The sequence below is a fragment of the Homalodisca vitripennis genome, chromosome 5 (assembly GCF_021130785.1).
Source record: "Homalodisca vitripennis isolate AUS2020 chromosome 5, UT_GWSS_2.1, whole genome shotgun sequence".
In the NCBI taxonomy this organism is placed as follows: domain Eukaryota; kingdom Metazoa; phylum Arthropoda; class Insecta; order Hemiptera; family Cicadellidae; genus Homalodisca; species Homalodisca vitripennis.
In genome coordinates, this window is record NC_060211.1 from 1,114,843 (window position 1) to 1,131,741 (window position 16,899).

Here is a 16,899-nt window from a genome sequence, read left to right on the forward strand (position 1 = left end):
CAGCCACAGTAGTCCGGAAGTCAACTGTTTATTTGTATTGTATAATCCAGCTTTAAACAAAATCTTGACACACTTAACCCTTCAAGCCTCCATCATCCAAATTTTTTGTCATCATCAAAAATGTTGATGATAAATATTCATCTCTTTAAATTCATTTAACCAACACTAATACCGATAATATTGTAATTATAACCTATACCGTTCGAAAGCCTGTGAGTTTTTCTTTATGTTTAGTGGTATTTGGATTTTTCATACTCTGTAACGAACATAAGTCTACATCATTTTCACCAGCTTTTGTTTCCAAATTATGTATTATTTGTTGTTCCTCAGACACAAATGTGTGAATTTCACTATTTACAGTCCTTTGCGTGCTTGTTTTTTTCAATTTTTTATTATGTAGTTACTGATATTGTTAGAAATAATATTACAGCATGAAAATATTGTTTAAGTTTTTCATAACAGATATTCACTACTTTCACTTTCCTACATATATGTTAATATCATGAATTCTAAAAAAAATCTTGTAGCGTTGTATATTTCTGTGTTTATGACAAATTGCTACCAGTAGGCTGTTCTAAATGTTTATTGCTGTTATTTTTAGTATAATATAAAAAGTAAGACCATTGTTTTATGAATGTGTGAAATAACTACTCAAATGTGCGCTTTTTCTTAAAAATGTATGTATTACAGTTTTTATTGATATATACTATTCAATATTATACATTTATGTCTTCAGACAAAACTTTCTACAATTTGGCTATTCTGAATTTTTAATATGTATAATATTTTAAATACATGTGCATACTTTTATTGCAATTTTTAAATTTCTAAAATAATAAATTTGTTTGACCAACTTCATACTTACATATTATGAAAACACAGTTCTTTGCAGTGGTATATAACACTTTATATTTAAGTTATTATTTAGATTTATTATAAATTTACAATGAGAGCTTGCAAAACCTCACAAAACGGATATAAATTTTCCAAAATACGATGGACACTCCGAGGGTTCAAACCATCAATCAGGCACATAACCAAAAGTTAAGTCAGTACATTATTAAATGAAGACCAAAATAACAATTTGCTAAGGTACAGGTATTTAACAAATTAAATTTGACAAAACAATGGTATGTTTTATGTCTCATTGGCTGACTGTGATATAACTAATGTTTATATGTATGACAGAGGGTTTTAAGAGTGTGACAAAAAAATCGAATCTAAGAAAAAATTATTCTTTGACCTTTTGATATTTTCCCATTTCGATTCCCATCAAAACTAACAGGCTAATGATTGATTTCTTTATAAGGAGAACCTCCTTTACTGATTTCATGAAAGTTTGGTTGTGCACCTTGGCTGATTGTACTCCAAATTTAAAAAATTGTTTGTCAGTGGTAGTTTCTCTTCAATGGTTTCAGGGGAGAGCCAGTTTATGCTGTATAACGTCACTTATTAAAAACAAGTTTTCTTGATATCAATAGAAGAATTTTCCCTGAGAAAGGTAATGATAGTCAACAGTGTTAGTTTTGGTGGGGGAGATGTGATAGTAAATGGTTTAGAGTGCCAAACGATACATTGTTTCATAAGTGCAATGTTAGCTTGACACATTTTAAAATCAATCATCAGAAATATTAATAATTAATTAATTATTAATAACTGGAGGCTGAAAGTTGTCCAAGATGTCAATGACTGCCGTGCTGCTGATGGATTGACACTATTCGCCAATTAGAATCAGCTTTTCAGCAATTAAAACAGTTCAATTAACCTCTAGCACCAATAAATAGGCTGAATTAAAGTAGCATACCATGAAACATAAGTGTATTATTCTACTTGGGAGAAACACTATGAAGCCCAAGAGAAGATCAAGGTATGAAGAAATTTATGTATCTAAACATTTCTGAGTGACACCCTTCCTCTTACACGGCTTTCTCCACCTCACATTCACTGATTTATGAGATGGATGGATCATTTCCAAATCCATCAAAATAATTTTTAAGTTATGATCTTATAAATCCCTTAAGCGTGCGGAATATTCCCAACTATTCAATGTTTTATATTGAGCGATATAAATAGTTACTCTTATTTCTTTTAGATAATGGTTTGTTAATTAAAATCCAATACATTTATTAAGAAATGTATAATTACTTTTATCTACCCATCATGTGATAGTAATGAAATTAGTTCAAAATATTTCTGTGCTTTATCTAACACTATCAATCGCCTCCATTTCCCAGGTTAGAGTCTGAAATTCAAGATTTCACAAATCACTCAAAGTATGAATCTTAGTATATCAAACTTAAATTCCAGTATTAAAAAGTATTTATAAAAATAATGCAGATTAATTGTCGACTATAAAAGGTTTTCCAGCTCAAACTGCACCGAACAATGTCAGATAAAGTCAAACCTTAAAGTATCTTGTATCTCCTCTACCTGGCTGTGTAGCTTGTATCTCCTCTACCTAGATGTGTATCTTGTATTTCCTCTACCTAGCCGTGTATGTTGTATCTCCTCTACCTAGCTGTGTAGCTTGTATCTCCTCTACCTGACTGTGTAGCTTGTATCTCCTCTACCTGACTGTGTAGCTTGTATCTCCTCTACCTAGATGTGTATCTTGTATTTCCTCTACCTAGCCGTGTATGTTGTATCTCCTCTACCTAGCTGTGTAGCTTGTATCTCCTATACCTGACTGTGTAGCTTGTATCTCCTCTACCTAGCTGTGTATCTTGTATCTCCTCTACCTAGCTTTGTATATTGTATCTCCTCTACCTGGCTGTGTATCTTGCATCTCCTCTACCTAGCTGTGTATGTAGTATCTCCTATACCTAGCTGTGTAGCTTGTATCTCCTCTACCTGACTGTGTAGCCTGTATCTCCTCTACCTAGCTGTGTATCTTGTATCTCCTCTACCTGGTTGTGTAGCTTGTATCTCCTCTACCTAGCTTTGTATATTGTATCTCCTCTACCTGACTGTGTAGCTTGTATCTCCTCTACCTAGCTGTGTATCTTGTATCTCCTCTACCTAGCTTTGTATATTGTATCTCCTCTACCTGGCTGTGTAGCTTGTATCTCCTCACCCTAGCTGTGTATGTAGTATCTCCTCTACCTGGCTGTGTAGCTTGTATCTCCTCTACCTGGCTGTGTAGCCTGTATCACCTCTACCTAGCTGTGTATCTTGTATCTCCTCTACCTGGTTGTGTAGCTTGTATCTCCTCTACCTAGCTGTGTACCTTGTATCTCCTCTACCTGGCTGTGTATCTTGCATCTCCTCTACCTAGCTGTGTATGTAGTATCTCCTATACCTGGCTGTGTAGCTTGTATCTCCTCTACCTGACTGTGTAGCCTGTATCTCCTCTACCTAGCTGTGTATCTTGTATCTCCTCTACCTGGTTGTGTAGCTTGTATCTCCTCTACCTGACTGTGTAGCTTGTATCTACTATACCTGACTGTGTAGCTTGTATCTCCTCTACCTAGCTGTGTATCTTGTATCTCCTCTACCTAGCTTTGTATATTGTATCTCCTCTACCTGGCTGTGTAGCTTGTATCTCCTCACCCTAGCTGTGTATGTAGTATCTCCTCTACCTGGCTGTGTAGCATGTATCTCCTCTACCTGACTGTGTAGCCTGTATCTCCTCTACCTAGCTGTGTATCTTGTATCTCCTCTACCTGGTTGTGTAGCTTGTATCTCCTCTACCTAGCTGTGTACCTTTTATCTCCTCTACCTGGCTGTGTAGCTTGTATCTCCTCTACCTAGCTTTGTATATTGTATCTCCTCTACCTGGCTTTGTAGCTTGTATCTCCTCTACCTAGCTGTGTATGTTGTATCTCCTCTACCTAGCTGTGTATCTTGTATCTCCTCTACCTAGCTGTGTATCTTGTATCTCCTCTACCTAGTTGTGTAGCTTGTATCTCCTCTACCTGGTTGTGTAGCTTGTATCTCCTCTACCTGGTTGTGAAGCTTGTATCTCCTCTACCTGACTGTGTAGCTTGTATCTCCTCTACCTGACTGTGTAGGTTGTATCTTCTCTACCTAGCTGTGTATCTTGTATCTCCTCTACATAGCTTTGTATATTGTATCTCCTCTACCTGGCTGTGTAGCTTGTATCTCCTCACCCTCGCTGTGTATGTAGTATCTCCTCTACCTGGCTGTGTAGCTTGTATCTCCTCTACCTGACTGTGTAGCCTGTATCTCCTCTACCTAGCTGTGTATCTTGTATCTCCTCTACCTGGTTGTGTAGCTTGTATCTCCTCTACCTAGCTGTGTACCTTGTATCTCCTCTACCTGGCTGTGTAGCTTGTATCTCCTCTACCTAGCTTTGTATATTGTATCTCCTCTACCTGGCTGTGTAGCTTGTATCTCCTCTACCTAGCTGTGTATTTTGTATCTCCTCTACCTAGCTGTGTATCTTGTATCTCCTCTACCTAGCTGTGTATATTGTATCTCCTCTACCTGGCTGTGTAGCTTGTATCTCCTCACCCTAGCTGTGTATGTAGTATCTCCTCTACCTGGCTGTGTAGCTTGTATCTCCTCTACCTGACTGTGTAGCCTGTATCTCCTCTACCTAGCTGTGTATCTTGTATCTCCTCTACCTGGTTGTGTAGCTTGTATCTCCTCTACCTAGCTGTGTACCTTGTATCTCCTCTACCTGGCTGTGTATCTTGCATCTCCTCTACCTAGCTGTGTATGTAGTATCTCCTCTACCTGGCTGTGTAGCTTGTATCTCCTCTACCTAGCTGTGTAGCTTGTATCTCCTCTACCTAGCTGTGTAGCTTGTATCTCCTCTACCTGACTGTGTAGCTTGTATCTCCTCTACCTAGCTGTGTATCTTGTATCTCCTCTACCTGGTTGTGTAGCTTGTATCTCCTCTACCTAGCTGTGTATGTAGTATCTCCTCTACCTGGCTGTGTAGCTTGTATCTCCTCTACCTGACTGTGTAGCCTGTATCTCCTCTACCTAGCTGTGTATCTTGTATCTCCTCTACCTGGCTGTGTAGCTTGTATCTCCTCTACCTAGCTGTGTATATTGTATCTCCTCTACCTAGCTGTGTATCTTGTATCTCCTCTACCTAGCTGTGTATATTGTATCTCCTCTACCTGGCTGTGTAGCTTGTATCTCCTCTACCTAGCTGTGTATCTTGTATCTCCTTTACCTTGGCTGTGTAGCTTGTATCTCCTCTACCTGACTGTGTAGCCTGTATCTCCTCTACCTAGCTGTGTATCTTGTATCTCCTCTACCTGGTTGTGTAGCTTGTATCTCCTCTACCTAGCTGTGTATATTGTATCTCCTCTACCTGGCTGTGTAGCTTGTATCTCCTCTACCTAGCTGTGTATGTAGTATCTCCTCTACCTGGCTGTGTAGCTTGTATCTCCTCTACCTAGCTGTGTAGCCTGTATCTCCTCTACCTAGCTGTGTATCTTGTATCTCCTCTACCTGGTTGTGTAGCTTGTATCTCCTCTACCTGGCTGTGTAGCTTGTATCTCCTCTACCTGGTTGTGTAGCTTGTATCTCCTCTACCTGACTGTGTAGCTTGTATCTCCTCTACCTGACTGTGTAGCCTGTATCTCCTCTACCTAGCTGTGTATCTTGTATCTCCTCTACCTGGTTATGTAGCTTGTATCTCCTCTACCTGACTGTGTAGCTTGTATCTCCTCTACCTAGCTGTGTACCTTGTATCTCCTCTACCTGGCTGTGTATCTTGCATCTCCTCTACCTAGCTGTGTATGTAGTATCTCCTATACCTGGCTGTGTAGCTTGTATCTCCTCTACCTGACTGTGTAGCCTGTATCTCCTCTACCTAGCTGTGTATCTTGTATCTCCTCTACCTTGGTGTGTAGCTTGTATCTCCTCTACCTGACTGTGTAGCTTGTATCTCCTCTACCTGAGTGTGTAGCTTGTATCTCCTCTACCTAGCTGTGTATCTTGTATCTCCTCTACCTAGCTGTGTATCTTGTATCTCCTCTACCTGGCTGTGTAGCTTGTATCTCCTCTACCTAGCTGTGTATGTTGTATCTCCTCTACCTGAGTGTGTAGCTTGTATCTCCTCTACCTAGCTGTGTATCTTGTATCTCCTCTACCTAGCTTTGTATATTGTATCTCCTCTACCTGGCTGTGTAGCTTGTATCTCCTCACCCTAGCTGTGTATGTAGTATCTCCTCTACCTGGCTGTGTATCTTGTATCTCCTCTACCTGGTTGTGTAGCTTGTATCTCCTCTACCTAGCTGTGTACCTTGTATCTCCTCTACCTGGCTGTGTAGCTTGTATCTCCTCTACCTAGCTTTGTATATTGTATCTCCTCTACCTAGCTGTGTATCTTGTATCTCCTCTACCTAGCTTTGTATATTGTATCTCCTCTACCTGGCTGTGTAGCTTGTATCTCCTCACCCTAGCTGTGTATGTAGTATCTCCTCTACCTGGCTGTGCAGCTTGTATCTCCTCTACCTGACTGTGTAGCCTGTATCTCCTCTACCTAGCTGTGTATCTTGTATCTCCTCTACCTGGTTGTGTAGCTTGTATCTCCTCTACCTAGCTGTGTACCTTGTATCTCCTCTACCTGGCTGTGTAGCTTGTATCTCCTCTACCTAGCTTTGTATATTGTATCTCCTCTACCTGGCTGTGTAGCTTGTATCTCCTCTACCTAGCTGTGTATGTTGTATCTCCTCTACCTAGCTGTGTATCTTGTATCTCCTCTACCTAGCTGTGTATCTTGTATCTCCTCTACCTGGTTGTGTATCTTGTATCTCCTCTACCTAGCTTTGTATATTGTATCTCCTCTACCTGGCTGTGTAGCTTGTATCTCCTCACCCTAGCTGTGTATGTAGTATCTCCTCTACCTGGCTGTGTAGCTTGTATCTCCTCTACCTGACTGTGTAGCCTGTATCTCCTCTACCTAGCTGTGTATCTTGTATCTCCTCTACCTGGCTGTGTAGCTTGTATCTCCTCTACCTAGCTTTGTATATTGTATCTCCTCTACCTGGCTGTGTAGCTTGTATCTCCTCTACCTAGCTGTGTATGTTGTATCTCCTCTACCTAGCTGTGTATCTTGTATCTCCTCTACCTGGTTGTGTAGCTTGTATCTCCTCTACCTGGTTGTGTAGCTTGTATCTCCTCTACCTGGTTGTGTAGCTTGTATCTCCTCTACCTAGCTGTGTAGCTTGTATCTCCTCTACCTGACTGTGTAGCTTGTATCTCCTCTACCTAGCTGTGTATCTTGTATCTCCTCTACCTGGATGTGTAGCTTGTATCTCAAATCAAATCAAATCAAATCACGTTTATTTTCCACACACAAAAAGAAATGAAATACAAAATAAACCTTTACATTGAAATGATAGCAAATGTAGTATTTGTATATTATCTAATTCATAAAAACAAACATACAGAAGTATTCTAGAATACAATTAAAAAACTAAAATTAAATAATTAACGTTAAATAATATAAAAAGACTTGTGTTACATAAATAAATCAATATAATGAATAAAGAGATGATAGAATAAAGAGACATATATATACACACATACATGTACATACACATGCATATACATACATATCCCATACATACACGCATACCCAGTATAAACAGCATTAAGTTTGCTACATAATTTCTGGATAAATTCAAATAGGGAAAAGAGCCTACATGGGCCTTAATGGCCTGTGCGTAGACTCGAGTTGAAATTGTTACGATTCGAATTTTATCTCGAGCAGAGTGTAGATTAATTTTATAAAATTTGATAATTGAAAGAAGACATCTAAAGCAGAATAAACTACGGATATGACCTCGAATTCCGATAATCAGCAATATAGAGGAGAAAGTAGACATAACAAATAAAAATATTGAGTGAACAAAAATTACAAAAAATAGGCTAATTACTTAAGTTATTGGATTTTATTATATATAGTTTGAAGAGGAGAGGAGAGGGGACAATGCTGTCAGTCAGTTGTCAGATAGTCTAGGTCCGTCTGTAGTCAACAGAGATAAGTAACTGGGCCCTCTCACTGCTTATGAGAATCAAAAACTCCTTGACATGTTTCTTAAAAACCTCAAGAGAGGGAGAGTCGAACAGCTTGAAATTTCTAAAACTATTAGAATAATTTCGATATAAAATGTGTGCTAGATAAAAACTGTTTGTTGTCGCAAATGATTTATGTTGGTGAATAGTGTTAATTCCGACTATATTTGCATATCTTGTGTTATAAAAATGTGGGATTGTAGAAAAAATGGAGCCGAAATGTTTGTAAATATGAATAAATAAGACTTTAATAAAAATCTTTTTAATTGGCAGAATTCCTGTTTCTTGAAACAATAAATCAGAGGGATATCGTCTACACTTCGCAAAACCGGCTTTCAGAATAGATTTCTGAACTATATCTAAACTTTTGATATGTGAAGGAAAAGCACCCCCCCAAGCTAGAATGCCATACGAAAAAAGGGATTGCACATAAGCAAAATAAACGATTTTAGTTTCATCAAAACTCAAAATGCTATTTAACTGCCTAAAAGCAAATATATACTTTCTTGCTTTATTTTTTAAGAAATTAATGTGATCTATCCATTTCATTCGAGAATCAAACAACACACCCAAATATTTGTATGACGACACTTTCTCGATTTTATTACATCCACAGGCATTGTTATAGAGATTATTACAATTAGACTATGAATAATTAAATCGTGTAAGTTGTAATCTGAATTTGATGTAAGAGAAAGGTGCATAAATTTAGTTTTTGAGATGTTAAGTGATAAAACATTTTGGTCCATCCATTTTTTAATTGTCATGAGGTCATTTAAAGATTTATTTTGAACATCCTGCCAAGATTTACCTTTGATAATAATTAGCGTGTCGTCAGCAAAAAGAAATAGTTTACCATGAATCTGCAGTTTTGAAATGTTGTTAATGTATATTAAAAATAATATAGGGCCCAGAGTGCTTCCTTGAACTACACCATAATCCACAGGAAGCTCATCGCCATTCACACCGCAGACAGACACAAACTGCCGTCTGTCCGCAAGGTAGCTCCTAAACCATGCGAGAGCGTTTCCCGTTACACCTATAGCTGATAATTTGTAAATTAATTTGTTTCTATCTACACTATCAAATGCTTTCTTTAGGTCAAGGAAAATTAAAAAGCTCCTCATACCATCTGACAAAGTATGATAAATTTCTTTGTTTACATCAAAGAGAACGTCTGAAATGTTTTTATCAGCCCTAAACCCGTATTGACACTCCGCTAAAATATGGTTGTGTTGAAGGTAATTTACAAACTGCTCTTTGACGATTCTCTCCAGCACCTTAGAGAAAACACTTAACAAAGGAATGGGACGATAGTTATTTTTCTCCGTAAATGTGCTAGCCTTGTGAAGTGGGATTACTTTAGCTAACTTAAAACTATCAGGAAATATACCGTACGCCAAGCTAAGATTTAAAATATGTAGAAAAGGTTTAGAGAAAATATGAATATTATCTTTGAGTGCAGAAGCTGTGACGCCGTCATAACCAGGAGCGGACCCGCCACGTAGTGCAGTAATGTGTCTGAATAGGTCCAGTTCAGTGACAGTCCGAAGCGTGAACAGTGAGTCTCGCCCGTAATCTGCATCATCGATAATTAATGCACCCCCGGTGTTAATTGAACTTGCCAAGTTATATCCAACGCTAGCAAAAAACATGTTGAAATCGTTAGCGACTTCTTTACATACACCGTGAGTAACACTTGGTACATTAGGCAGATACCTTTCTACCGGAAATAAACCCTTATTATTTTTTTTACCTGCCAACTCGTTAATTACAGTCCAAAACAATTTAGGATTATTTTGATATTCGTTTAATTTAGCCCTGTAGTAAATACGCTTAGACGTTTTGATAGAATTGGCAATAAATTGCCTTAACGTTCGATAATTATTTTTAAGAATTATATTAAAAGGCTGTTTTTTAATTTTTTTGCTCAATTTATCTCTATCGCGAATTAATTTGATCAGATCATTTGTAATCCAAGGCTTAAGCCTCTTGAATCTAGATGACTTTTTAATTGGTTTTCTAGAATTATCGATCGCTTGGCCTACCATTTTGCAAAATTCGTATGTAGAACCGTTTACATTTTCGTTCTGAAAAATCGTCTTCCAGTCAATATGAGCAAGATTACGGGACAAGAGTGCAGAGTCTATAATCGTCTGTGCTGTATTTGTCATAACCGATGGTGCTGTAACGGGAAAAGTAATTGTAAGACCAGTGCTATAGTGATCAGTTATCTCAGTCTGTAACACAGCTGCCTGTACGTTGTTCATGTCGTTATATCGTATAATAAAGTGATCCAGGCATGACTTTCTTGATTTTGTTACCCTTGTTGGTTTATCTATACAATGAATGAGACCAGCACCTACTATACAATTCAAGTATCTGTCAGTATAAGGGGAGTTTGTTTCAAGCAAGTCAAAGTTGAAATCTCCAGCTAAGATAATTATTTCGTCCTTATTCAAACTATCAAGATAATGTTCTAAAGAATAAAAAAAAAGTTGAATGTCGCAGTCAAACGTACGGTAGAGAGCCACGAGACAAAAAGTTTTATGACAAAAATTAAAGTAGAGTTTTATGCCGTACGTGTCACCTATAGAAATCTGTGATGCAGCAACTGACAACCGGTTATTGTAGTAAACAACTACACCATCAGCCTTGTTACGCTGCTTATCAGTAAGTACAAAGTCAAACCCGTCAATGGTCCACCCCTCCTCACCTCCCCTCAACCAACACTCTGTCAATATTATTATATCTAGCGAAGGAAGATCATTTAAATAAATCAAAAGTTCGTCAAAGTTTTTTGAAATACTTCTTATATTGCAATGGAATATTTTAAGTTTATCAACAGAATTACTACTAAAAAAAAACTTTGTATTCAAAATATGATTCCAGTTCTAAACAATCGTTGTGGAAAAACAAAGAGTTGTCATCATTCTCACCCATTTATGCCGTTCAAGCCCAATCACCCGCCCGGCCAGTCTAAATATTTGAAAGTAATAAAAGTATATTTTATAAATGCGTATATGTACCCTGGCATACACAGAAGTTTAATTAGCACTTAAATATTGCATATAATCTGTTACTTATTTATACTTCAGTAAGATGCATTTATATAAATCCATATTATTACAATGTAATTACATTAAAATGGCCAATTTCAGTAGACGATTAAAAAGATTGCATAATTATACATTTTAAAGGTTTTCAAATTTAAAGATTGCAGTCTTACATAGACAAATTTAGAAGTTTGTGAATTCTGAACATTAAGTTTTATCATAAAATAGTTTCTGGTTAAATAATAAAGATATTAAATAGTGGAAAGACAGACTAAATAAAGACATCTGTGTACATAAATTAAATAGTACTAAATGTATTTAACTATATAATATTAATCTTAATTTCTTACACCTAGGCCTATGATGCGTATACCATAATAAACATAATAAGAATAATAAACAAGCGTATGCTTGTATAAGTTGCTGACAATTTATTACCAAAAACAGACAATGCAAATATAACAATACTAAAATAATTGAATTTATTTTTTCAATGTTTTACTCACTTAAGAAAAAAAATATTGCAAATATGTAATTTAGAAAATATTTAATTGATTAGTAATAAATAGTTAGTTATGTTCTGAATTTATACTCCGAAAAATACTGATATTAAATTTTACATGAAAAGAAAAATTGTATATAAAATTTGAGCCTCTCTTACATATTAGTAACTTGACTTTCTCATAGAAATTAAAATACAAAACCATACACCAAACTAATAATAACTAATTACATCAATCTCATTGTCATACTTAATTTATCGTTTCCTCGTACAATAACCTATCGAGAGAAAAATGAAATATTATTTTCTCTAATAAGAAAGTGTATTGTAAAATTATAAATGTAGTTTTAGATTATATAAATACAATACAAATGAAAATTAAAAGTATCTTCTTTATGACATAAAAAGTGAATAAACAAAAGAAAAAGCCTGATTATTATACTAACGAAAGAAAAAAATTTTATAGACGTATAAACTTACTTATGTAATGCGGACCACAGAGGAAAGTTATCTCTTGTCAAACCTGTCGAGATCCTCCATCATGGTGACGCGAACAGCCTCAGCACCCTCAGCAGCCTTGATGACGACCTTTCCGTTGAAAAATCCGGCTAGGACGATCTTCCCCTCTCGCTTAAGCCGGCGAGCCTTCCCCAGAAGCGCTTTATTGTGAGGTGTCAGTCAGGTGGTCGTTCACGTATACATTACTCCGTGTGAGAGATGGGTGGATGTCCGCGGCGTTTAAATTCTTCTTCGTCCTCGCTGCCCTCAGCCAGTCCTCCTTGACGCGTCTGGAGACGAACTGCACAATAATCGGCGGATGTACATGCCTTCTCGTGGAGTAAGCTCTCAGCCGATGAGCGATCGATACGTCCTCCATCCTGAACTCAAGTCCAAGGGCACCGGCAATGTGCTGGAGACAGTCGACAATATTTTCATTGTCAGTCTTTGGCAGACCGACTATCTCCACATTAGCAGATCGAGAGTGCTGTGTATCTCCTCTACCTAGCTGTGTATCTTGTATCTCCTCTACCTGGCTGTGTAGTTTGTTTCTCCTCTACCTAGCTGTGTAGCTTGTATCTCCTCTACCTGACTGTGAAGCTTGTATCTCCTCTACCTAGCTGTGTATCTTGTATCTCCTCTACCTAGCTGTGTAGCTTGTATCTCCTCTACCTGGTTGTGTAGTTTGTTTCTCCTCTATCTGGCTATGTAGCTTGTATCTCCTCTACCTGACTGTGTAGCTTGTATCTCCTCTACCTAGCTGTGTATGTTGTATCTCCTCTACCTAGCTGTGTATCTTGTATCTCCTCTACCTAGCTGTGTATCTTGTATCTCCTCTACCTGGTTGTGTAGCTTGTATCTCATCTACCTGGTTGTGTAGCTTGTATCTCCTCTACCTGGTTGTGTAGCTTGTATCTCCTCTATCTGGCTATGTAGCTTGTATCTCCTCTACCTGACTGTGTAGCTTATATCTCCTCTACCTAGCTGTGTAGCTTGTATCTCCTATACCAGACTGTGTAGCTTGTATCTCCTCTACCTAGCTGTGTATCTTGTATCTCCTCTACCTGGTTGTGTAGTTTGTATCTCCTCTACCTGACTGTGTAGCTTGTATCTCCTCTACCTAGCTGTGTATCTTGTTTCTCCTCTACCTGGCTGTGTAGCTTTTATCTCCTCTACCTGGCTGTGTAGCTTGTATCTCCTCTACCTAGCTGTGTATCTTGTATCTTCTCTTCCTAGCTGTGTATCTTGTATCTCCTCTACCTAGCTGTGTTTCTTGTATCTCCTCGACCTGGTTGTCTTATTTGTTTCTTCTCTACCTGACTGTGTAGCTTGTATCTCCTCTACCTAGCTGTGTAGCTTGTATCTCCTCTACCTGACTGTGTAGCTTGTATCTCCTCTATCTGACTGTGTAGCTTGTATCTCCTCTACCTAGCTGTGTATCTTGTATTTCCTCTACATGGTTGTGTATCTTCTATATCCTCTACCTGGTTGTGTAGTTTGGTTCTCCTCTACCTGACTGTGTAGCTTGTATCTCCTCTACCTAGCTGTGTAGCTTGTATCTCCTCTACCTGACTGTGTAGCTTGTATCTCCTCTACCTAGCTGTGTATCTTGTATCTCCTCTACCTGGATGTGTAGCTTGTATCTCCTCTACCTAGCTGTGTATCTTGTATCTCCTCTACCTGGATGTGTAGCTTGTATCTCCTCTACCTAGCTGTGTATCTTATATTTCCTCTACCTGTGTAGCTTGTATCTCCTCTACCTAGCTGTGTATCTTGTAGCTGTGTAGCTTGTATCTCCTCTACCTCTACCTAGCTGTGTAGCTTGTATCTCCTCTACCTGACTGTGTAGCTTGTATCTCCTCTACCTAGCTGTGTATCTTATATTTCCTCTACCTGGCTGTGTATCTTGTATCTCCTCTACCTGGTTGTGTAGTTTGTTTCTCCTCTACCTGACTGTGTAGCTTGTATCTCCTCTACCTAGCTGTGTAGCTTGTATCTCCTCTACCTGACTGTGTAGCTTGTATCTCCTCTACCTAGCTGTGTATCTTGTATCTCCTCTACCTAGCTGTGTAGCTTGTATCTCCTCTACCTGGTTGTGTAGTTTGTTTCTCCTCTACCTGGCTGTGTAGCTTGTATCTCCTCTACCTGACTGTGTAGCTTGTATCTCCTCTACCTAGCTGTGTATCTTGTATCTCCTCTACCTAGCTGTGTATCTTGTATCTCCTCTACCTGGTTGTGTAGTTTGTTTCTCCTCTACCTGACTGTGTAGCTTGTATCTCCTCTACCTAGCTGTGTAGCTTGTATCTCCTCTACCTGACTGTGTAGCTTGTATCTCCTCTACCTGACTGTGTAGCTTGTATCTCCTCTACCTAGCTGTGTATCTTGTATTTCCTCTACCTGGCTGTGTATCTTGTATCTCCTCTACCTGGTTGTGTAGTTTGGTTCTCCTCTACCTGACTGTGTAGCTTGTATCTCCTCTACCTAGCTGTGTAGCTTGTATCTCCTCTACCTGACTGTGTAGCTTGTATCTCCTCTACCTAGCTGTGTATCTTGTATCTCCTCTACCTAGCTGTGTATCTTGTATCTCCTCTACCTGACTGTGTAGCTTGTATCTCCTCTACCTAGCTGTGTATCTTGTATTTCCTCTACCTGGCTGTGTATCTTGTATCTCCTCTACCTGGTTGTGTAGTTTGGTTCTCCTCTACCTGACTGTGTAGCTTGTATCTCCTCTACCTAGCTGTGTAGCTTGTATCTCCTCTACCTGACTGTGTAGCTTGTATCTCCTCTACCTAGCTGTGTATCTTGTATCTCCTCTACCTAGCTATGTAGCTTGTATCTCCTCTACCTGGTTGTGTAGTTTGTTTCTCCTCTACCTGGCTGTGTAGCTTGTATCTCCTCTACCTGACTGTGTAGCTTGTATCTCCTCTACCTAGCTATGTATCTTGTATCTCCTCTACCTAGCTGTGTATCTTGTATCTCCTCTACCTGGTTGTGTAGTTTGTTTCTCATCTACCTGACTGTGTAGCTTGTATCTCCTCTACCTAGCTTTGTAGCTTGTATCTCCTCTACCTGACTGTGTAGCTTGTATCTCCTCTACCTGACTGTGTAGCATGTATCTCCTCTACCTAGCTGTGTATCTTGTATTTCCTCTACCTGGCTGTGTATCTTGTATCTCCTCTACCTGGTTGTGTAGTTTGGTTCTCCTCTACCTGACTGTGTAGCTTGTATCTCCTCTACCTAGTTGTGTAGCTTGTATCTCCTCTACCTGACTTTGTATCTTGTATCTCCTCTATCTAGCTGTGTATCTTGTATCTCCTCTACTTAGCTGTGTATCTTGTGTCTCCTCTACCTGACTGTGTAGCTTTTATATCCTCTACCTAGCTGTGTATCTTGTATTTCCTCTACCTGGCTGTGTATCTTGTATCTCCTCTACCTGGTTGTGTAGTTTGGTTCTCCTCTACCTGACTGTGTAGCTTGTATCTCCTCTACCTAGCTGTGTAGCTTGTATCTCCTCTACCTGACTGTGTAGCTTGTATCTCCTCTACCTAGCTGTGTATCTTGTATCTCCTCTACCTGGTTGTGTAGCTTGTATCTCCTCTACCTAGCTGTGTATCTTGTATTTCCTCTACCTAGCTGTGTATCTTGTATTCCCTCTACCAATATTATAATGATGTTTTCTTTGCAATTAAAATAAATAATATTTAATTGTAATATAGGCTTCTGTACTTTGTTATAATAAGTAAATTGTTAGCTACGCAATAAAGATTTATAATGTAAAATATTTTTATTGAGTTGTGTATAGTTCTTGTTTAATTTATTCAATTGTTTATAAATGAAATTTAATAATTATAGCCTTAAGTTACTATAGGTTGTAAAATATTTCAGTTTTGAAAATTTTAGTATTTCAAGTCAAAAAATTTGTCCATTCCTTTTCTTTTGGGAACAAATCAATTTTTTTCTTAAGGAAATAAGTTTTTCCTTGTTTATGGTTTCTTCATTCATCAACTGAATTTACAGAAGTAAGAAACAGTTGTATGTTTCAGACAGATCGAAATGTTCTTTCTTCAGTGCTTCACACAGGCCACGAGATGATGGGGTTTGGCTTATTGATCAATGGTTATGCTGCATTAAAAAAGTTTCCTTTAAAAACAAATTCATCAGACTTCGTTTCAACTCCTAGAGCAAAATTCTTTGTTAACCAAGTAAGTGCTTTTTCTCGTTAGAGTATAGTTTGCAGGAAATATAACACATACATTATTCTGTTTTATTTTAATAATCCATCAAAGTTTATGGAACAAAACTAAAATATCTGTATTAACTTTACTTTAACTTGGCCTGCATCTCATATATACGTCAATGAGGTTTCTAGAAAACTACTACTGAAGTAGTTTTAGAAAATATTAATATAAGAGGGGAGGGTTTAAAATGTGATTTGTTTTGTCAGACAATAAAAATGTGTCACCAAAATACTATATTTATACTATAGAATTATAGGAGGGATGTTTTAAAATCAGTGTTCTAATATGAAAATAAAAATACTCTAAACATTGTTAAAATATACATTTGTTCTACATAAATTCTACATAGTTTATTTCAATTCCTATATCACTTCTATTCTTGTCCAAACATTTGCCATATATCCCTAACTAATTAAGAAACTTGGTTTATTGTGCTATAAATGAAGAAGTTTAAATAATGATAGCAGTTTAAACTTCTTTATCATTGAACTATTGCCTACCAAGTAAACCCTTTAAATACTGAACCGATTGGTAAAATGACTGAAGAGTAAGGATTTAAAACGAAATATTATTTTTGTCATGTGCACCATAAAAGTATTGACAG

General features: G+C 37.7%; 1 protein-coding gene across 1 annotated transcript in view; it reads left to right on the top strand.

Annotated features, from left to right (window-relative positions):
* The window catches only part of LOC124361717 (laccase-2-like), a 73,457-nt gene that overhangs the window by 25,290 nt on the left and 31,268 nt on the right, over nt 1-16,899 (top strand). Inside the window, exon 6 of the mRNA XM_046815642.1 lies at nt 16,101-16,259. Coding sequence (XP_046671598.1) covers nt 16,101-16,259 — 159 coding nt within the window. The remainder of the gene's footprint in view (nt 1-16,100; nt 16,260-16,899) is intronic.